Here is a 23,325-nt window from a genome sequence, read left to right as displayed (position 1 = left end):
CATAAGTTATGAAGCTTGTTGTATGTAATAGGTTTGTCAGAAATGTTATTTTAATGGTTGGTTTCTTTTAGGATGACATTAAGTTGCTGGAGAAGAATCTAAATGTTGACAATGCCATAACAGCACAGCATCCTGTTGACACTAAAAACAATGTTTTGAAAGCCCAAATGGAGGCAGAGGGTCAGAAGGTAACTTTTCTTTAAACTAGCTTGCTTACAAATATGTGTTTAATTGATTAGCTTAGTTGTGGCTAACCTTGTTTACCAGTGCATTCTCATAATGTATAATGTTGTTATAATACCTCCCATCACAAATTCCTTTTCCAAAAAAAAGCTTTGTGATTGCTTTCTGTTGCTCTTAAGTCATACAAATTGGAGTATGCAGAAAAACTGTAGACTGTCTGTAGTACATTCGTTCTTTACCATGTTTTCTCAGATATTTAGGGGTCGAAGTAGAAGACTCCTGGTAGGTGGCATTAATAGATTCAAGAGTGATGGTGAGTAGGAATTTGGAATCAGAAGCTGGAGGATAAAAACTGCAACATATGGGTGCCCTTTAAGTATTTGATGACCTTAGCACTGTTCAGAGTATCGTCTTCAGTCACATGGTCAACTTTCTTGTCAGTGTTGCAGAATCTCTAAAAAAAAAAAAAAAATGAAAATAAAAAAATAAAAAAAAAAATTCAGTAAATCTTTGTGCTTTAGTTCCTGTTGCGTGTTGAGGTACTGACATAAAGCAAATGTTACATGGTATCAGAACAAAGCCTGAATTGAAATCTTTCATGTCAATCCAGCTTTCATTTGTGAAGTAGTGCAACTGTACTCAGAAGGCAGCCTTTTGATGCAGGATGAAGTTAATGACTTTCAGTTGCTGATAGCAGAGACAGTTCCATCAGGCAAACCGTTTATCTGTCCCAAATATTTCACTTTTTGTGGTATCTGTTGTGGGTATAGAAATTTTATTTATTCTCAATTGCAAGTGGAATGTCTGAGAAGTCTGAAAAGCTATGGTGTGTTTTGTTTCTGCATGTTGCAGGAAATGAAATCCTGAAATTATAATTGTATTTATTACTGTTTGATGACTGGTGTGTGATCTGGTCATTTGACCCTTTTTAGTTGTAACCAAGCTCATAGAGCAGATAACTATAGATGAGAGTTAATTCTGGACTGTTTTTACAACTCAAAAGAAAACTCCATTCAGGTTGGCAATTATCATACAGATAGTGGATAATGGTATAAAACATCATGGCGGAAAATATGATGAGAATAAGAGGATTTAATATAGAGCTATGAATCTGATACCTGTGGTGTGTACTACTAGTTAACCATTGTCTTTAAATAATTGAAGAGAATTCCTATAGGACATACTTTTTAAGCACTTTCTTAAAATTTTTGATGGACTTTTGTTTTTTGGTTCTGAAGGTAAGTGGTTCCAGGTCCCAGTCCAGTGAAAGTACTTTTACCTAGAGCAGGTTTAAGTGTTGGGAAAGATAGTGTGAGAGAGTTGTAGTTTGTGCTGTCCTTCTCCGTTAAGTGTTGTCGTGAATAAAAAGTTTTACTTTTAGAGGTTGTCAGTCTTGTTTTAGGACCTGGTCAAACAGCTCGAGAAAGATAGCCCTATCTGTCATTGAGGGCCAGTTGGCATTTCTAAGCAGAATACAGTGCTTGAGTAAAGGTGCAGCCAGGAGGATAAATTTACAGATTTTCCAATGTTTGTATTCCGTGGGTATTGTAAGCCAAGTGTAATACTAGTAAAGGGTAGTTATATTAAAGCTTACTGATTAGGACTTTCTTAATAGCTAGTTGGGCTTTGACGAAATAAGGTCTGTGATTTTACAGAAAAGTTTAAGTTGAATGTCTGCTTTATAAGTTATAAAATCCAGTATGTTGTAAAGGAGAAAAGTGGGTCAAGGATACAGTCTAGTTATTTTTGTTCATTAAATCTGAAAATAGTGTTACCTTTGTGATTTCTCATTTGAATACAAGGGATGATGCATAATTTCTTAGTGGATGATAAGATCGTTAACGTTGTTTTTCTTGTGGTTGATTAGGAGCCTGTTGAAATAAGACCAGTTACTTAGCTTAGTGAAGTCTTGTTACAGTTTTGTTTTGTAGATCAGAATTATTACTGAATTGTAAGAGGAGTATGTCATCTGCATGCATAACTAAATTAAGATGAGAAACTCAATAGGAAGGTTTTGGGGTCCTAATGGAGAGTTGGAAAGTCAGCAAGCAAAGGAGAGAGGAGTAGTGGTGCTGAAATTGAATTCATCCTCAAGTCATGAAGTACCTTCACAAGGTGGACCCTGTTTTTACAAAATCTCACCAAGGCGATACTGATATATAGACTGTATTTGTATAGTATATATCATGGACAGAAGTACTGTAGGTCAAAAGCTAAAAAAGATAGCTGGGTGCACGAAACCCAGGATAAAAAAGTGCTCAGTCCTAGTAGGGGCACTGGTGCCAGGACTGGAAAAAATGAGTGTAGCATCCTCAAAATACAGAAACATTCCTACAGTGGGGCCAGGCCATCCCAGGGGAGGATACCCCCCCCCCCCACTGTTTTAGAAGGAAGTCCACAGACATCATAAAAATTGATATACCAAAGAAGAGACATAAAGACAACAGTGTGGACTATTGAGGGTAACAGAGAAATTATGTATTGTTACTGTTATGCAAAAAGCCCAGAATTTCCAAACACAGGATATACAAAAAGTCTGAGAGATAAGTTAGAGGAAAGAAAAATACTTCTGCAAAAAAACTGTCAGAAGCTTCAAATAAAAATGTGGAGTCATTGATGCAACAGATTTTTGAAAAACCGTATATTGATCAAGAAACTTTGATCTGTTTGGAAAAAGAAGCATCTGAAGAAGTACGAAAATGTAAACAACAAAACCTAGATATTTTGAAAAGCATAAAAAAGAAATATGGACATGGGAAAGAGGGAGAGAATTGATATGGTGCATTATTTATGCAAATGCGAAAGACAAATTAATCAAAATAAAGAAGGCAGCCAGAAAGGTATTCAAAGAGAAATTCTTCCAGATATGGAAAATTTCACAATAAATAAAATAATATCACAAAGAAATGTAGAAAAAAGGATTAGTAAAGTAGAAGTTTAAAAAAAATAGAAGTTGAAGTTATGGAATGCCTGCAAAGTGAAGGATTTGATGTAGATGGTCTAACACAGATTATATCACAGCATGATGGAATGAGTCCCCAGAGTAAGGAGAAACAGGAAGATCAGGAGACATTTGAAGAAGAAATGTGGACATGGGAATGAAAGAGCTATTTATTATGGTGTAATATCTATGTAAAGGAGGAAGCAAAACTAATCAATACAAAAAGAGCAGCACCAAAAATATTTGGAGAGAAATACAGGCAAAGGAATCCAAACATGGAAAACATTACAAAAAATAAAAAGACAGAGGAAAAGTAAAACAGGAGATCAGTAATGGAGAAGTTAAAGAAATAAAATCCGAAGTCATGAAGTACCTCCAAAGTGAAGGGCTCTGTGTAGAAAATCAGAAAGCACCACAACAGAACAGAGCAATGAAACTCTAAATTAAGGGGAAAATATTGGAATGGTAAGCAGTTGGTCAGGTACCATATGAAGATATTTTGAAACCTTCCACAGAAAACCAGTATAAACATCCACTTGAAGCTGGACAGCAATGGAAGGACCAGGAAACTGTGGAAACTCTGACACAGTTAATGTTTGAATGATGGGTCAGTGAGTTCTCATATGACAGAGCAACTGATGGCACCAGGATGAAACCGAAGAGAATGTGCAACAGGAAGATGCAATAGAACTTTCCTTAGAATGCCTACAGGGAATGGAAAACAAAAAAATATGCCCTCAGTCTAGAAGAAACCAAGGTAAGAGAAGAGTTGCTTGACTTAATAGAGATAGACATAGTAAGGTCAATAAAAGAAATAAACTGCAGAGGGTCAATAAAACACAAAAGTCAGCAGTTTGATAAAACAAATGAACAGTAATTAGGACTGTCCATAGAGATTCATGCAGTATAACAGAAGTAAACAGGATATATTACTGTGGAGCTAAATTAATAACTGATAAAATTCTATGACAAGAACATAGGGTAGTAAAGGAGAGAAAGGGGAGAAATAGAATACCATCATGGAAGTATCGAATAAAGAAAACTATAAAGCAACTAAGACAAGAAATGGCACTATTAGAAGAGTATAGAAGAGGGAACAGATCAACAAAAATACTCAGAAAGAAGTGATAAAAGCAATGTGCAGTATTAGAACAGATCAGGATCTACCATGCATTATCACAAATAATAAACTAAAATCTCAGCACAGGCGGAAAAATTTAGAAGATACGTAGACAAGTATAAAGGAAAAGTACAAAGTGTAAGCAATTTATTGATGACCCAAAAAAGTTGTATAGAGAATTGGGAAATAAGGTAAAAGGAATTGAAAGACCACCAAATAAAAAAAGAAATAGATACATTTTGGAGACTTATCTATGAAGATCCTGTGGAACTTAACAAAGTTGCTAATTGGATAGAAAAAATAAAAGAAAGAATAAGAGGTTTAAAAGGTACAGGATATGAAATGGGATAAAGTAACAACCAAAGAGATTGAAACAAAGTTAAGAAAAGCTTCTAATTGGAGAACCCCAGGCCCAGAAGCAGTACTTAACTTCTGGTTAAAAAGTATTCACATCTTTGCATGAAGATTTAGCTATGAGTAAGAATTATTTATATGCGGACCCCAATCAGACACCAACCTGGCTAACAACAGGAAAAACAATGCTCCTTCTTAAGAGTGAGCCTGTAAGCTACCCTAAGAATTAGACCAATAACTTGCCTTCCGATGTCATATAAACTGTATACTGGAATTGATGCCGACAGAGTTTATAGTCATTTAGAAGAAAACTGAATTATGGCAGTAGAACACAAGGATAATAAAAGAAAATCATATGGAACAAAGGATCATTTGCTGTTAAATAAAGTCATAGTAGAGAACTGTAAAAAGGGGAAGAATCTAAGTTTGGCATGGATTGACTATAAAAAAGCATTTGATAGTATCCCACATTCATGGATAAAAGAATGCTTAAAAATGTATAAGATGCATCCTACACTTCTCTGCATTACAGTGACCATGAAACAGTGGCAGACCACTTTGCAATTAAGCCGTGATAAAGAACAAATTATTCCAGGGATAAAAATTCAAAGGGGGATATTCTAGGGTGAATCTCACTGCTGCTATTCTGCCTTACCCTTAACCCATTAAGATGTCATCTTAACAGCTTACGTCATGACTATAATTTGGCTCCTAGAAAACAACAAAGTGCAAAGACTTCTCATCTTCTCTTTCTTGACAATTTGAAACATATCTCAGATGCGGAACTGAAAGCACTACTGCAAGTTGTCAAAAAGTTTTCAGATGATATAAGAATGTCATTTGGTCTTGATAAATGCACAAAAGCACCCTTTAAAGCAGGAAAACTGCAGCACCAGGAAAACATCTGTTTGGGACAAGAATGTGATATAAAAGAACTTGAGTAAGAGGGAGTGTATAAATATTTGGGAACTGGTGAAGTCTCAACAATAAAACATGAACAAATGCAAATAAAACTTAGTAAAGAGTACTTCAGAAATCTTAAATTAATCCTGAAAACAGCATTGACATATAGGAGCAAAATCCAAGCTATAAATCAGTTTGCTGATGTTCTTCGTGTTTCACTGTTGCAGTCATTACATTTGGGTAATCTGCTGACAGGTTGCCCTCAGTCAGCCTGATTAACAAAGTCTTTGGTCCTGCATCGGTTACTGCCCCTTCTTCCATTACGTCAGGTCGTCAGGGGTGTAAAACATGCAGCCGACACCATTACATCAGTCTTTCTTGCCATGCGGTGCCCGAAGCAGAAGCAGTTCGCAAGTGCCGGTCAGCTGACTCCTGAAATTTCCCCGTTGGGGAAACTTTTTCTTGCTCCTTACTGATATCAGTAAAAGTTAATAATTGCATTACTTGTGGAAAGCAAATGCCTCATAAAGATTTTCATTTGTATTGTATTCCTTGCGTAGGCCCTGACCATGACATACCTTGCTGTCGGTTTTGTGCTTTATTTAATCAGCGCGCTGTCGTTGGTACATTTATGCCTCTAAATATTTTGGTTCTCGGTTTAATTATCCAGAAATGACGTCGCTTAGCCATCTGACAAACGGAATTCCGAAAAAATGCTAAGAAAAAGACAGACAGTCCGTCAAGGTCCAAAACTGATGATGACGCTTCTCATAAGCCAGTCGCCAGTTCGCCGGTACTCAGTGGGGCGCTTTTTTAGCCCCTGATACCCGCTACTTCTGACTCTCAGGCCTCTACTGAGACCCATTCTGGGTCTGATATGCCGCGAGATGCTTCACATATGGAACCCGTGGATGTCTCTACCTTGTATGGGTCCAGAGCCACTGTGCAGGCACTGGCTTCTGAGGGTGTATTCAAGCCTACAGACTTGCATATTAAACAGACTCCACCTTCTATACTAAGGCCTAAATCTCGATCTATATCTAAAAAACCGACACCCAGGCCTCATTTTCAGGCCCCTCTGCCTAAAAAATGATCAGAATGGCTGAAGATCTTATTACTCTAATCAGGGGTAGTCAAACCCCCCCCCCCCCTGTCTAAGAGGTCTAGGTCTGAGTTTGACTATGAATCTTCTGATCAGGACTCTGTTTCTTCTAATTCTTCCAATGACCTGGATTTGTCCATACCTACTTATGAGGATTCTGATGCAGAGGATTCCATTCCCTCTGCTTCCACTTCTGAGGACTTTTCTCTTAGGGAAACTTTACATACCTTAAGGGAGCATTTCCACTGGGAGAGTCAGGATTTTTCTGAATCTAAAAAGAGGCTTAGGGATTTCCTTCTTCTACCTCAGCATAGGCCTTTGGCTATAACTCCTGTACTAGACATTGTTGATGTGTTTGCAGAATTCAGTATGGCCCCTGATTCCCTGCCTCTGGCTCCTAGTAAACCTGACAAGATACTACAGGGTTCCTGAGTCCCACAAGTTCCTTTTCAAAAATCCTGTTGCGGATCCAGAAACCATTTCTCAGGGGCCCAAGGACATTAAGGCTTCTACTGCTAAAAATCCTACTCCTTCTGATAAGATTCCAGGGCACTGGATCAATGTGGTACAAAGGTTTATACTTCTGAAACTTTGGCAATCAGGGCTTTAAACTGCCAATTTCATATGTTAAAATATCAACAGCATATTATTGGACTGTTTAAACAGAAAATGATGTTGATTTCTGACTGTGTGGAAAATAAAGATTTACAGGATTTATTGCATTCTGCTGAACAAGTTGGAAAACATACTTTGCAATCTGGTTTTGATTCTTTGGAGGCCTCTTGCAGGGCTGCTATTACTGGGTCTGTACTTAGAAGGCATGCTTGGCTTAAGGAGCAATCTCTGCCTAATCATGTTAAAGCAAAATTGTTGGATGTTCCTTTAAATCAGGACCGCCTGTTTGACAATAAGGCTGAAGAAGTTCTAAAAAAGATGGAAGATAAAGCTAAATCTGTGCAAACTGTAAAAGATTTCTTACAAGTGCAACCTCCAAGATTTAGTAGGCACTGGTCTACTAAAAATTGGACCTTCCCAGCTCCTTCCAGATCCACTCAAGCCAAACCCAGACACACCAAAAACACCAGGTTTCAGTCCCATGAGACTCTCAGAACTAAGCAATTGGGGACCTCCACTTCCAAATCTGGAAATAAGACACCTCCCTATGGTAAACAGTCTCAATGATTTTCCTTTTAAAATTACCAAGCACTTAACTTTTAGCTGCCCCTTTGGGGGGGTAAGACTGCTCTTCATGCAAAAAACTGGTTAACTCATAACCCAGGACAAATGGGTTTTAAATATAGTGTCCCAGGGATACAGATTTAATTTCCATACGTTGCCAACACCAAACGGATGGCCAGACCTGCAGAAACAAGTACTTTCCCTCTTAAACATGGGGGCTGTTCAACCGGTACCATAAGAGGAAAAGGGACAAGGTTTCTATTCCAAGCTTTTCCTGGTACCAAGAAAAGACAAATCATGGCATCCAATTCTGGACCCGTCTACTCTAAACACCTTTCTGAACATTCCAAAATTCAAGATGCTGACTCTTCACCAGTTACTTCCTATGCTAGGCAAAGATGCCTGGTTGGCCACTCTAGATTTAAAAGAAGCTTACCTGCATATCCCAGTCAGGAAATCTTGCAGAAGATACCTACGCTTCAAAGCAGATTACTTGCATTATCAGTTCTCTGCACTGCCCTTTGGCTTGTCTACTGCGCCCAGGGTATTCACAAAGTGCCTGGCTCCAGTAATTGCATTTTGCAGGCAAAGAAAAATTCAAATATATCCATACCTGGATGATTGTCTAATTCAGGCAGAAAACCAGGCCATACTTCTAAATCACCTGGCGTTTGTAAAAAGGGTTCTAACTTGCCTAGGGTACACCATAAACGAAAAGAAATCACAACTGGTACCGTCTCAACAGATTACATTCCTGGATGCAAGCTTGAATACAACTGCCCAGATGGCTTTCCTCATGCCAGAAAAGCAAATTCATTTGGTAACTTCAAACAAGTGGCCACAAAAACCCTGTTATCTGCAAGACAAATACTGCAAGCCTTGGGGTTCATAGCCTCCCACATTCTTCTAATTCCATATGCAAGACTGCATATGAGGAAACTTCAGTGGTACTTAAAAAGTCTATGGAGTCAACATTGTCACAGCCTGGAAACAGTAATTCCTATCATACTTTGCCTACACCTGGAGAGGCCTGCCACCAAAAAAGGGAATGTCATTCACACTACCCCCTGCCTCCCAAACCCTAACTACAGATGCATCAGAATATGCATGGGGGGGCTCACCTGGCAGGGAAGTGTATTCAGGGCAAATGGAACCCAAATGAAATGCACCTACATATCAATCAAAAAGAAATGTTAGCTGTGCAGAATGCTCTGACAGCCTTCAAGGGCTACATTCATGTAGAACAACTAATGGTAAAGACTGACAACACCACGGTTATGTGGTACATAAACAAGCAGGGGGGTACACATTCCTACCCCCTCTGCAGACTAGCCATGGCATTGTGGAACACTGCCTTGAGCTACAAAGTGCAACTACAAGCACAATTTCTGCCAGGAAAACTGAATACACTGGCAGATGGACTAAGCAGAAATCTCATGGACCCACATGAGTGGAGACTGGAACCACGGATTTTCAACATGTTGACAAGCAAATGGTGGAGCCCAGACATAGATCTATTTGCCTCCCCCCAGAACTACCAGTTGGACAAATTTTGCACAAGGACCCCTCACAAAAAAGCCTGGAGAGTGGATGCTCTTTCCTTCATTTGGATAAAAACTATCAGTCTACGCCTTTCCCCCTCTGCCTCTGCTCTCCAAAGTTCTGCTAAAAGTCAGTGTGTCACAAATATCTCCATGGCACCTGCCTCAGGCACCTTCCTTGCTGTCTCAGCAGGAGAACCAAATTCTGCACCCTCAGCTTCCAATATTGAACCTTGCAGCTTGGCTAATCACTTAAATTCACCCTTAACATCCCTCAGCAAACCTGTGATGGATTTCATCTTGGTGGCAAGAAAACCTAGTACTAGAAAATCTTATGCTGACAAATGGAAAAGATTCTGTGCCTGGAACCAGTCTTTAGGGATGAGTATAGCAGTGCCCAGTTTATCTCAGATTTTGCAATACTTAACTGAGATGCTTCACAAGGGCCTGTCTTTTTCCTCTCTTAAAATCCACGCATCAGCTATTTCAGCTCACTGTAACACAGAACCACCCCTCTTTTCTCATCCCCTTCTCAAGCAGTATCTCAGTTGGGCAAATAACTTGAGACCACCCAGGAGAGCTCCTTCCCCTGCCTGGGGCCTTAACTTTGTTTTGGAAAAGCTCGCTTTACCTCCTTTCGAGCCAGCTGCTACTGGAGACTTAAAATTTCTTTCTTGGAAAATAGCCTTCCTATTAGCAATCACTTCAGCTAGAAGGATATCTGAATTACAGGCCCTTATGGCAGTGGAGCCTTTCATCATCTTTCATGCGGACAGGGTATCTCTGAGGACTAATCCATCCTTCATGCCCAAGGTGGTTTTCAGTGTGGCTCTTAACCAGTCCATTCATTTGCCAACCTTCTACCCCAACCCACAGAACAAAGAGGAACGGATTCTGCATTCCTTGGATGTGCATAGATAACTTAGATTCTACTTAGAATGAAATTTCAAAGATAAACTGAACAATTGCTAGTGGCATTTGCTGCTGGGGCAGAGGGGAAGGTTATTTCGAAATAAACCATTTCTAAATGGATAAGCGATTGCATTAATTTCTGCTATAAGCACCATGGAAAACCTATCCCCCAGGGGATCAGATCTCATTCCACCAGGGCTGCATCTACTTCTGCAGCCTTTCTCAGAGGTGTTCCTACCAGGAATATTCTAGAAGCAGCTACCTGGAGTTCAGTGCATACTTACACCAAGCATTATTATTTACCAATTTTCTCCAAATCCAGAGCTGGCTTTGCCACTGCTGTCTTGCAGGGCCTTATAGCTGGTCCTAATGCTGTATAAATCCATCCTCCCAACCATAGCTTTGGGAATCTACCCAAATGTAATGACTGAAACAGTGAAACATGAAGAACATAGTACAATTGTGTACACTTATCATAAATGTAGATGTTCGAGTGTATTCACTGTTGCAGTCCTGGTTACCCTCCCTCCAGCCCCGTTTTTCTCTTAATACCTCTACTTTCGTTTACTATGTTTAAAAGCCTTTTTGGTGTATTTTCTTTTGGTTGGAGGTATATTTTTGTGTTTTTAATTTTATTTGCTCCCCATTTGGGGGGCACCTGACATCTGGGGCAAGAAAAACTGATGTAATGGCGTTGGCTGCATGTTTTATACCCCTGACGACCTGACGTCATGGAAGAAGGGACAGCAACAGACGTAGGACCCAGGACTTTGTTAACCAGGCTGACTGAGGGCAACCTGCCAGCAGATTACCCAAATGTAATGACTGCAACAGTGAATACACTCGAACATCTACATTTATGGAAACTGTACACAGCTGTACTTTCCTGTCCTAACCTACAGTTTTGGAGTGATTGACTGGCCCTGAAAGGTGCTTGCTATATTAGATATTAAAACAAGGATGCTTCATGCTTACCAAATGATTTATAAAAATCAGTGTATGCCAGGATTATATATTCCCCATTCAGAAGGAGGGATGGGCCTCCTTGAAATTGATTATATGTATAGATCTGCAGTCGTGGGTCTCCACACACATCTGCTGACCTCACAAGACCCAAATTTAATGAAAGTTTTGAAACATGAGGAGAATAAATCTAAGATGACTTCACTGTTTAATCTAACAGAAGCATATTGGGTGTCAAGCAGGAATGGAAATCAAACCAGAAGTAGATAAAAATCATGGCAGCAACTGAATGTGCCAAAAAACAAAAGAAAGAATATAAAGTGAAGGACCAGATGAGAAGGCAAGAAATGTGGAAAAAACATAAGTACAGTTGCAAGTATAGATAACTTCTGGAAGAACCTCATGTTGATCAGGAACGAACACAGTATTATTTTCACTGCATATATACATAGTCCCTCAAAACCTACACCACCAAAATGCACACACAGAAACACAAAACACACACCTACATTCATGGAGACTCTCAAAAATCTGCCCAAGCAACAGAGTGCTCCAAAGCAGAAACGCAAGCAACCTTCACCCCCCCCCAACACAACCCAGATGAGACACAGCCACAAACTCAGTGTGCCACTCAACCACAGCCCATAAGGCATAACAACGTACCCAACACTCTAGTCATAGGTGACTGTATAGTCAGGCACACTGATGATGTTCGTGTTTCACTGTTGCAGTCATGACTGTAGGGTTCTCCCTTGTCAGCAGGCAGTCCTCGGTCGGCCAGAATCCCAAAGTCTGGGTCCGGCGCCGGCTGCTCAGCCATGCTCCCTGACATCAGAATGCCAGGAGTACAAAGCTGACAGCCGACGCCATGTTCTCCAGTCTTTCTTGCCGTGCGTGATAGCAGTTTGCATTTGCCGGTCGGCTGACTCCTGACAATTTTTTCTAAACGTACTTCAGTTGGAAGACTTTCTTCTCCTACTCAAAGCTAAGTACCCTGTTGGGGAAACTTTTTTCTTGCTCCAGTCCGATGTCAGAAAAAGTTAATTGTATTTCTTGTGGGAAGCAAATACCTCATGAGGATTTTCATTCTTACTGTATTCCTTGCTTAGGCCCTGACCACGACGTAGCTAGTTGACGGTTTTATGCTAGATTCAATCATCATACGATTAAACGAAGGTACGATTTTGCATTTCATTACTTCGATAGGCGTTTTAATTACAAAATGTCATCTGATTCTGTTCCGGCTACATGAGTTCACAAATGACGCAAGGATAAAAACAGGCCTCCGAGGTCCAAATTGGACGATATTGTACAAGCAGAGCCAGCTTCAGGTTCGGCCGTCGTCAGTGAGGCGCTTTTGCAGCCCCTGTCGTCGGCCATTTCGGAACCGATGGCCGAAACTGACTCCCACGAGGAGCCAACTAGGCCTTTGAATATTTCTGTTGCAGGACCTTCGGACAACACTCCTTCGGATGGGTCTGGAGCCGCTGTTCAGGTACTGGCTTCCGAAGGGGTTTTCAGGCCTACTCATCTTCTGATAAAGGCAAAGACAAAGGCAAAGACTCCTTCCAAATCAAAGACTACAGCTCAGGCCTCTTCTGATCCGGCACCCAAGTCTCATTAATAATTACTTAAAATGGCGGAGGACTTACTATGATTAGGGGTTCACATCCCCCTCCAGATAAAAGGCCAAGGCAGGAAGTGTATTATGACTCCTCTGATCAGGCTTCTGTTTCTTCAGCTTCTTCTGACCAGGAATATTCTTTCCCTCCTTATGAGGATTCTGATGCTGAGGAATCCATTCCTTCAGCTTCTCCCCCTGAGGACTTCTCTTTTGGGGAAACTTTACATGAAATGAGGGAACATTTTCACTGGGAAGGACAGGAGTACTCGGAATCTAAGAAAAGACTTAGGGATTTTCTTCTTCTTCCCCAACATAGACCCCTGGCTATCCCCCCTATTTTGGATATTGTGGATGATGCTTTTTCAGAGGCTAACTTAGCTCCTGACTCTTTTCCTCCTGCTCCTGTTAAGCCAGACAGATATTATAGGGTTCCTGATTCCCACCAGTTTGTATACAAGAATCCTACTGCTGATCCTGAAACCATTTCTCAGGGTCCTAAGGGGGTTAAGGTTGCTACTGCTAAAAACCCCATTTCCACTGAGAAGGATTCCAGATCTTTAGAAAGATGGGGCAAAAAAGTGTACACTTCTGCTACTTTATCTATTAGGGCTTTAAATTGTCAATTTCATATGCTGAAATACCAGCAATTTCTTCTGTCTGTTTTGAAGCAAAAGCTAACGTCCATTTCCGCCTGTGCAGATGATAAGGAATTACATGATTTAATGCATGCCACTGAACAAGTTGGGAAGCATGGTTTACACTGTGGATTTGATGCCTTGGAGGCTTCTTGTAGGGCTGCTGCCTCTGGTACAGTCATAAGAAGGCATGCTTGGTTAAAGGAACAAAACTTGCCAGATCAAGTAAAAGCTAAGTTATTGGATGCTCCTGTTGAGCATAATGTTTTGATGTAATGTGATCCTATCTCGCCTACATTCTCTACAGATGGGTTTGGAGCCGATCCTCGGCTCCGACTCGGCCGCTATACAATAGAACGCAGTCTCTTATTGGCTGAGTTACCTCGTATCCCAGGATGCACCACTACTGCTTCCCCAGATCTCGTTTGCCGCTTCTACAGCATAGACGTGGTCTCGGACTTGGCTGAGCTAAGTGCCTCTTAGTGAATTATTTTCTGTCAGAATTTTCACTAAATCTTACCCAAAAGCTGTTTTAACAGCTACTTATTGTTGTGTGACCGTGTAGTTAAAAAATTTGTGGTAAAATTGTTTTTTTTTTTGGCGGTAAAGGATCCCGTTTAAGTTAGAGGGGCCTTGCCCTAGCCCACGCGCTTTAGTTAGAGCTGTTTAACAGCTACTTATTGTGACTGTGTAGTTGAAAATTTTGTGGTAAAATTGTATTTTTTTTTTGGTGGTAAGTGATCCCGTTTAAGTTAGAGGGACCTTGCCCTAGCTTACGTGTTTTAGTTTTTCTCTTTGAAGTTCAGTGTTGATGTAGATAGCCATGTCGAAGGAACATAGGGCCATCAGGGTTTAAAAAATGTTCTAAATGCAATTATAAAATGTCCATTACGGACGGCCATTTTTTGTGTGTATACTGTTTGAGGCTGAAGCACCTCCAGGAATCCTGTAGCGTTTGCCACGCTTTTTCCTCTCGCGTGCTCCAAGAGAGGAAAAATAAGTTGATTTTGAAAGGGCTTATTTACCCCTTCCTTTGAGGAAGCCCTATCCTCTTCTTCTTCCCCGTCGAGGAAGAAAAAATCTTCGGCTCCGACCAGCCCGTCGGATCCGGCAGCAAAAAAGTCAAGGCAGGCTTCTCCGTCGGCTCCACGGACTTAGGAGCCGAGGGTGGAACGGTCTGCCTCGATGTCTCCAGCCTCGACTCCTCTGGCTTCGGAGCCGAGAGCTCGGGCATCGAGAGGCGAGTCATCTCCATCGGCTCCACTGCCTTCGGAGCCGATGAAGGTTGCCCGCTCAGACTCTTCCCCTTCGGTGCCGAAGTCCACATCAGCTCCGAAGGAAATTGCAGTGGTAGTGGAATCTCCCTCAGCGCCGATACTTCTTGAAACCATACGGAGCCGGTCCCCCAGTCTTTCGGAGCCGGCGAAGTCGACTCGGACCCGGTCGGTCTCTTCTCGGTCGTCGAGGATGTCTGATTCGGATGTAGACAGGGTGCTTCAAAGGCTTTTTCAGTCTCCGGTTTTTCAAAAGTTGGTCTCTGCTCCAGCCCAGTTGGCTCTGGAGCCGTTTTCCCACCCTGCTATCTCGGTTCCTCCTCCAACAGCTTCGGCGCCGTTGGAGTCTGTGTTGGTGGAGCAGGTGGAGGTTGTCGGGTCGGTTCCGACCCTAACTCCAACCCCGCCCTTCGGGTCGGTGTTCGGTACACGGACCTCCTCTGTCGGCCCCGGGGGGGACGCTTCGGGACCGATCCTTTCGGTTCCGAGCCTCCCTCTCAGTGCGTCGGCGGCGGGAGTTCCGACTGCTGTTGTGGCCTTGGAGGTTGAACCTTCCCAGGACTCTGGGGTTCCCGCTTTCAAGGCCATGAGGAGTGCCTTGGCCATATCCTCTCTGGCCACTTCTACCATCTCACCACCTCCTTCCCTTGGCACGGAGACTGGCTCCTTTGCAGTCCCCCTGTCTCACGACAGCAGAGCCCTTGGGCCTGAGGTTACCCCCATCGGGGGTTCCCTTCTTCCTGGAGGTCCCTCCGAAATGTCTTCGGAGGAACCTCTGAGGAAGAGACAGTGCAAGAAGAAGCACGTCGACTCCCTTGATGAGTCTCTCACCTCGGATACCGACCTCGATGATGCGGAAGGGTCCCCCAAGTCGTCCTTGGATGATGTATCCTTTGCGGACATCTTGGCGATCCTTAAGCAACGAGGCGACTGGCAGTCCAAACCCCCTTCTGCTGAGGAGTCGGTGTTCCTCAAGGCCTTCGGGGCTCAGTCCTCCGCCTCCTGGGTGTCTCCGCCCTTCGATGAGCTTCTGGATTTGATCTCTCGAAGGGCATGGGAACACCCGGACTCTGTTGAACCGGTGCCAGCTCGCCCCAATAAATTCCTTTCGGCACCCCCTGATAAGGACTTTCTTTCCAAAGGTGTGGCTGTAGATGCCTTGGTGGTGGCATCTGCCACCCAGCAAGATGTGGCAGAGGCTTCAACGTCCATCCATCCTCCTAATAAGGAGTCTAGGAACATGGATCGGTACGGGAAGCGCACCCTTACTTCAGCAACCTTTACATTAAGGTCTCTGAACTACTTGACGCATTTCACGAGACTGCAGAGGGATCTGGTCAAGGAGTTTTCGGATACCCTCTCCAGTAACTTACCTGAGCAGTTAGCCCAGACAGTTAACTCCCAGTTGGCTACCCTGTCCTCCCTATCCAACTCGTCCATGAGGCTCATTTCGTATGCAGCCAAAGGAGGGAGCGAGCAGAGCGGTGGGCACAGGTGTTGCTCAACGGAGACAAGCCTGGCTACGCCTGTGTCACTTTGCGGAGGCCTTTAAGTCTTCCTTTGCCGACGCCCCCTTCGATGGGTCCTCCCTGTTTGAACCCAAGGTAAAGGACACTTTGACTCGCTGCGAACAGGAGGGTAAGACTTTAACTGCCGTAGGGGCCCGGTTTTCCACTCCCTTCAGACCTTATCCCAAGGCTCGAAGAGGAGGGAAAATGTGGTTCCGTAAGTCTCAAAAGCCTTACTCATCACAGCAGAGCAATTCCCCTTCTAGAGGCAGAGGAAGGGGAAATTTTTCAGGGAGACGCCGTCCCAGAGGCGGCGGAGGGCCCCGCAACACTGGAGACCGCGAGTCCTTTCGTGGCTCTTCCTCCTTCCAGCATCCATGAAGGAGTGCCCGACTGTGCAGCTCCGGAGCCAGTCAGTGGTCATTTTTCGAGGCACCTAAAGGCCTGGGAAAGTATCACTCAGGACCAATGGGTGCTCCGAATCATTGCCGGAGGTGACACCATTCCCTTCTCTCAACCCCCCCCCCACCATCCCAAAGAATCCCGGACCCGCCACCCAGTCAACGGGACCTGGCAGCCAGCGAAATTTCAAAGCTGCTTCAAAAAGGAGTCATCCAACCTGTCCCCGCAGATCAGGCCAGATCAGGGACTTACTCAAGATTCTTTTTGGTACCAAAAAAGACCGGGGACTTGAGGCCCATTCTGGATCTCAGCAGGTTAAACGATCAGTGAAAAAGTCCAAATTCCGGATGGTCACCTTGCAAACCATTCTCCCGCCTTTGGAAAAGGGTGTTTGGATGTGCTCCATAGATCTCAGACGCCTATTATCACATTCTGATAGATCAGGCGTCAAGGAGACACTTGCGCTTCAACCTAGGAGACGGTCATTTCCAGTTCCGTGCACTGCCCTTTGGTCTCACCACAGCCCCCAGGGTGTTCACCAAATGTTTGGCAGTGGTGACTGCTCACCTGAGAAGTCTAGGATTCCAGGTGTTTCCATACCTAGACGACTGGCTCCTAACTGCCACCTCAAGGCATCTACTCTTAAAAACTCTAGCAGCCACTGTCTCCCTAGGCAACTCCTTAGGAATCACCTTCAATTGGACAAAATCCGTATTGCTGCCATCACAGCGTGTTCTGTTTATTGGTGCAGAAATAGACTCAAGGCAGATGCGAGTCTATCTTCCTGCGGAAAGGATAGCAACATTGCAGTCTCAGGTTCGGGCGTTACTCCTCAGGCGTGCCCAGCGAGAATGGTCCTGCAGCTGTTAGGTTCCATGTCAGCCACCATTCTTCTTGTCCCCTTGGCAAGGTTGCATATGAGGATACTCCAGTGGCTCCTCTCAGTCCAGTGGTCTTATCAAGACCTCCCCCTCAGTCACCACATATTGATCACAGAGACGTGCAAACAGGATCTTCGTTGGTGGCTTCTTTCCTCCAACCTGGATCAGGGCGACCCGCCCCCATCCCCTCGGCCACGTTGACTACGGACGCCTCCCAGACAGGGTGGGGGGGACATTATCTGGACAGGTCGGTCCAAGGCACGTGGCACTCCGACGAGAATCTTCTCCACATCAATATCCTGGAAATGAGGGCGGTGCTTTTAACGTTGCAAGCACTGCACGATCACCTCCCCCAGGGGACGATTGCCATTCAGTCCGACAACATGTCGGTAGTCTGGTACTTGAACAAGCAAGGAGGGACCAGGTCTTTCCCCCTTTGCAGAGAGGCCATGAAGGTATGGGATTGGGCGATTGCTACCAAACGTTTTCTAGTGGCAACACACATTCCGAGGAGATCCAGTGTGATAGCCGACAGACTGAGCAGGACTATTCTCTCCCCTCACGAATGGTCCTTGAACGACGGAGTTGTAACACAGATTTTCATGAGATGGGGAGCTCCATGTTGCGATCTTTTCGCAACTCCCCTCAACGCAAAATGCCAGCAGTTCTTCTCTCTCACTCCAGTTCCGGGGAAGATCCCCAAGGATGCTCTGGTCCAAGCTTGGCCCCCTGGTCTGCTATAAGCCTTTTCACCGGTTCCCCTTCTCCCCAAGGTGATTCAGAAGGCGATTCGCTTGGAAAGCAAAATGATTCTAATCGCCCCATACTGGCCTCGACAAGTCTGGTTCCCCTTTCTTCACAAGTATGCATTGGAGGGTCCCTGATTCCTGGACCAAGTTCCGGACCTCTTGACGCATCAGTCAGAACAGCTCCATCAGTCCCTCCATTCATTGAAGCTAGCAGCTTGGCTACTCCTCTTCCAACCATAGTTAGGAGCCATTCTTTCGACCCTGAAGTCATGCATATTTTGTCCTCGGCCCACAAGACTTCTACTAAAAGGATGTATAGCAGTAAATGGAAGAGGTTTGCTATTTGGGCCCAACTCTGAGGATTAGATCCTATGACAGCCTCGGTGTCAGAGGTTCTGAAGTTTTTAACTTCCCTGTTCAACCAGGGTTGTTCGGTGTCTACCATCAAAGTTCAATTGGCGGCTATTTCCAATTTTCACAAGAATGTAGAACCACCTTTAATGAGCAACAAGTTGTGCAAAGCTTTTATTAAAGGAGCTTGGCTTCTACGGCCCCCTATATCTCAGCCCGCACCACCGTGTGACCTTAACGTAGTGTTAGGTGCATTAACCGCACCTCCCTTTGAGCCGGCAGCAACCTGTGACTTAAAATTTCTTTCTTGGAAGACTGCCCTTCTAGTTGCTATTACATCAGCCAGGTGAGTTTCAGAACTTCAAGCCTTGTGTCAAACCACCATACCTGGTATTTCACAAGGATAGAGTATCTCTTAGACCAAACCCATCCTTTATACCAAAGGTTTGTTCTAACTTTTGTTTGCAACAATCACTGGAATTACCGTTTATTTCCCTAAGTATTCAAAGAGAGCTGAGTATACCTTTCACAGCTTATATGTGCACAGACAATTACGTTTCTATTTGGATAGGACACACCAAGCACGAAAATCAGATCAACTGTTTGTGTCCTTTTCGGACAGTAAATTGGGCAAAGCCGTCACGAAAGTCACTATTGCCAAGTGGATCAGAGACTGTATCAGTCATATTTATCGCATTTCAAATTAGGAGCTTACAGTTCCAGTGAAAGCTCATTCTACCAGGGCTATGGCCACTTCAGCAGCCTTTCATTCCAAGCTCTCTATTAATGACATCTGTGCGGCTGCTACGTGGTCTTCTCTACACACCTTTATTTCTCACTACAAATTGGATGTGGCATCTAGGGGTCGAGCGTCCTTCTGTTCCACGGTTCTCCGGACCGTTTTCCAGTGAGCCACCCAGGAATTAGGTGCTAGGGACGCTGTCCCATCTGTAGAGAATGTAGGCGCGATAGGATCACATTACATCTTTTAGTTATGTACTTACCATAACTTTAGATGTATGGGATCCATCTCGCCTACATTCCTAATAACCCACCCTCATTCCCCCTGCCTTGGAGGCCAGAAGAGACTGGACGATCCGAATTCAACTGTTTCCTCTCTTGAAACACCTGGCAATGTTATAACAGTCTATGTGTGTGTGCATGTGTGCGGACAAACAAGATCTGGGGAAGCAGTAGTGGTGCATCCTGGGATATGAGGTAACTCAGCCAATAAGAGACTGCGTTCTATTGTATAGCGGCCGAGTCGGAGCCGAGGATCGACTCCGAACCCATCTGTAGAGAATGTAGGCGAGATGGATCCCATACGTCTAAAGTTATGGTAAGTACATAACTAAAAGTTTGGACCTAAGGCTGAAGAGGTGATTAAGAAGATGGAAGACAAGGCAAAATCCATGCAAACGGTTAAAGAATTTTTGCAAGTACAGCCACCCAGATTTAGTAGGAATTGGCCTACTAAAAATTCGTCCTTTCCCAATTCAGACAAGCCTCAGAGGGGTAGATACAGACCTTCCCAAGGAAGGCCTCAAACGCAAGCCTCTTATAGACCAAGACAGTGGGCTGCTTCCACCCCTAGGGGAGGAGAGGACAGGTTGCAAGCTCATAGAAAACAGGCTCAATGACTCCCTCGGTTGGGCTACAGGAACTTCTTGCCTGGAAGCCCCTCTCGGAGGAAAACTTTCTCTTTTTCACCTAAATTGGACTCATATACCCTAAGACAAGTGGGTTCTGGATGTGGTTTCAAGAGGTTACAAATTCCATTTTCATACCCTACCAAGACCAAGCGGATGGCTGGATCTTCCAAAACATCAATGGTTAGAGGCCTTAAACCAGGTGGAAACTCTCTTGGTTATGAAAGCTATAGAACTGGTTCCACTTTCAGAGATGGGATGAGGTTTTTACTCAAGGCTCTTTCTAGTCCCCAGAAAGCAAAATTCATGGAGACCCATTCTGGATCTGTCAGTCTTGAACACTTTTCTCGAAATACCAAAATTCAAGATGCTTACTCTGCAGCAGCTACTTCCAATGCTGACCAGAAATGCATGGATGGTAACTCTGGATTTAAAGGAGGCATATTTACACATTCCCATCAGGCAGGAATGCAGAAAATACCTCAGGTTCAAGGCCGGATCGAGGCACTATCAATTCTCTGCACTGCCCTTTGGATTGTCTACTGCGCCCAGGGTCTTCACCAAATGCCTGGCTCCAGTAGTAGCTTGTTGCAGACTCAAGGGAATTCAAATTTACCCTTATCTGGACGACTGTCTTATTCAGGCAGACAGCAAGGATGTCTTACTCCAGCATCTAGAATTTGTTCAAAATCTTCTCAAGTTCCTGGGATTCACTGTAAACATAAAGTCAAATTTGATACCCTCAAAACAGATAACCTTTCTGGGTGCTCTTCTAAACACAACTACCCAGATGGCATTTCTGACATCCGAAAAACAATTACAGCTGGCTTCAACTTTCAAAACCTTGGCAACTTTAACTCGGCTATCTGCAAGGAAATTCCTGCAGGCTTTGGGTTACATGGCCTCCTGCATCATTCTCGTACCATATGCAAGACTACATATGAGGAAAATACAGTGGTACCTAAAAAGTATCAGCATTGCCACAGTTTAGACATACAGATCACCGTCCTGCCTTGTCTTCAAAAGGAATTCCTTTGGTGGTCCAAGGCATGTACTCTAAACATAGGAAAACATTTCAGTCTGCCTCCAGCCACTCAGATACGAACTACGGACGCTTCAGATTCAGGGCAACTGTCTGCAGGGCCTTTGGACAAAGGATCAGAAGCACCTGCACATCAATTTAAAGGAAATGTTAGCTGTTCACAATGCTCTATGGGCTTTCAGGAATCTTCTACAACCGGGACAGCTACTGATATGGACAGACAACACCACAGTTATGTGGTACATAAACAAGCAAGGGGGGATCTCATTCCTATCCCCTTTGCAGACTAGCTATGAATCTATGGAACACAGCTCTAGCTTGCAAACTGGACCTTCAGTTTCTACCAGGGAAGCAAAACTTCCTGGCAGACAGTCTGAGCAGAAACCTGTCGGACCCACACGAATGGATGCTGGATACCAAAATATTCAGGATGATTACAGCAGTCTGGGGATGTCCTCACATAGACCTCTTTGCATTCCACCTCAATCATCAACTACAGATTTTTTGCACCAGGACATTCCACGAACTAGCTTGGAAAGTGGATGCACTATCATTCAGTTGGAGAAACCTCTCGGGGTATGCTTTCCCGCCTCTACCTCTTCTTCCATGGGTGTTATTAAAGATCAAACAGGACAAGCCCAAGGTGATAATTTTGCTGGCCCCAAATTGGCCTCGACAGTTTTGGTACCCAACACTGAAAAACCTTTGTCTGGAGCCCCCTTGGGTATTACCACAGATTCAGAACCTTCTGTCCCAACACCAGGGTCAGGATGTTCATCGTGCATACAGCTGCAGTCATAACAGATGGGTTCTCCTGCCGTCAGGCGGGTCCTCGGTCGGCCGAATTCCAAAGTCTAGGTCCGGCGTCTGTTGTCGTCGCTTCTTCCCTGACATCAGAGCGCCAGGGGTATAAAAGAACCAGCCAACGCCATTTTCTTCAGTCTTTCTTGCCGCGCGGTGCCCGAAGCAGAAGCAGTTCGCAAGTGCCGGTCGGCCGGCTCATGAAATTACGAAAATTTTGCAACCGAAGTCTTCTTTAAAGCTAAGTACCCGTTGAAACTTTTCTTGCCTCAGACCGATGTCAGACAAAGTTAATAATTGTATTTCTTGTGGGAAGCAAATACCGCATAAGGATTTTCATTCCCTCTGCATTCCTTGCTTAGGCCCAGACCACGACGTCCCGGTCTGTCGTTTTTGTGCTACATTCAACAAACGCACCATTAAGCGTCGGGCGAAGTTCGCCCAGCACTATTTTGGCAAAAAATTTAACTATATTATGTCGTCGGATACTCCAACTCCAGTTTTGTCTAAAAAACGCAAAGATAAGGACCGACACACGAGGTCCGTGGCCTCTACCGACACCACGCCAAAGCCAACTACAGGTGGTCCGGTTCTCAGCGAGGCATCTACGCAGCCCCTGCCTACCGACGACACTTCTTTGGTGGTGTCTTCTGTGCCCGAGGTCTCAGGCTCCTCGGCCCACACTCCGACAACAGATACCGAAGCCACTCTTGGCGGTGAATCTCAAAATGTAGACAGGTCTGCCTCCTCTCAAGGTGTCTTCAGACCTTCCTCTTCTTTTTCTATCAAGGCTTTCACTAAGTCTAAAGCAGCCATGCATTCTAAGAGACTAGCTCCACAGGGCCCTTCTCCAGGCCCCATGCCTAAAAAACAGATGCTTAAAATGACTGAGGATTTGATTTCTCTTATCAGGGTTTCTCAACCCCCCTCGGACAAAAGGCCCAGAGTGTGGAGGAAGAATCCCCCTCCTCTGACCAGGCCTCCATTATTTCAGAGCACTCTGATGAACAGGAACATTCTTACTCCCCTTTTGAAGATTCTGATGCTGAGGAGTCCATTCCCTCTGTCTCCCCCTCCCAGAGGATTACTCATTTGGGGAAACCTTGCATACCTTAAGGGAACACTTCCACTGGGAAGGCCAAGAGTACTCAGATTCCAAGAAAAGGCTTAGGGATTTTCTCTTGCTACCTCAGCACAGGCCTCTGGCTATA

At 44.1% G+C, this 23,325-nt stretch overlaps 1 protein-coding gene across 1 annotated transcript in view; it reads left to right on the top strand.

Annotated features, from left to right (window-relative positions):
- Positions 1-23,325, top strand: part of EPB41L5 (erythrocyte membrane protein band 4.1 like 5) — a gene marked incomplete in the record, with an annotated part of 2,576,260 nt that overhangs the window by 2,037,040 nt on the left and 515,895 nt on the right. Inside the window, 1 exon segment of the mRNA XM_044060661.1 lies at positions 72-188. Coding sequence (XP_043916596.1) covers positions 72-188 — 117 coding nt within the window.

The sequence above is a fragment of the Protopterus annectens genome, chromosome 2.part0 (genome assembly GCF_019279795.1).
Source record: "Protopterus annectens isolate FY-2018-M chromosome 2.part0, PAN1.0, whole genome shotgun sequence".
Lineage (NCBI taxonomy): Eukaryota > Metazoa > Chordata > Ceratodontiformes > Protopteridae > Protopterus > Protopterus annectens.
Note: the sequence above shows the minus strand (reverse complement) of the source record. Positions and strands in the feature narration are given on the sequence as shown.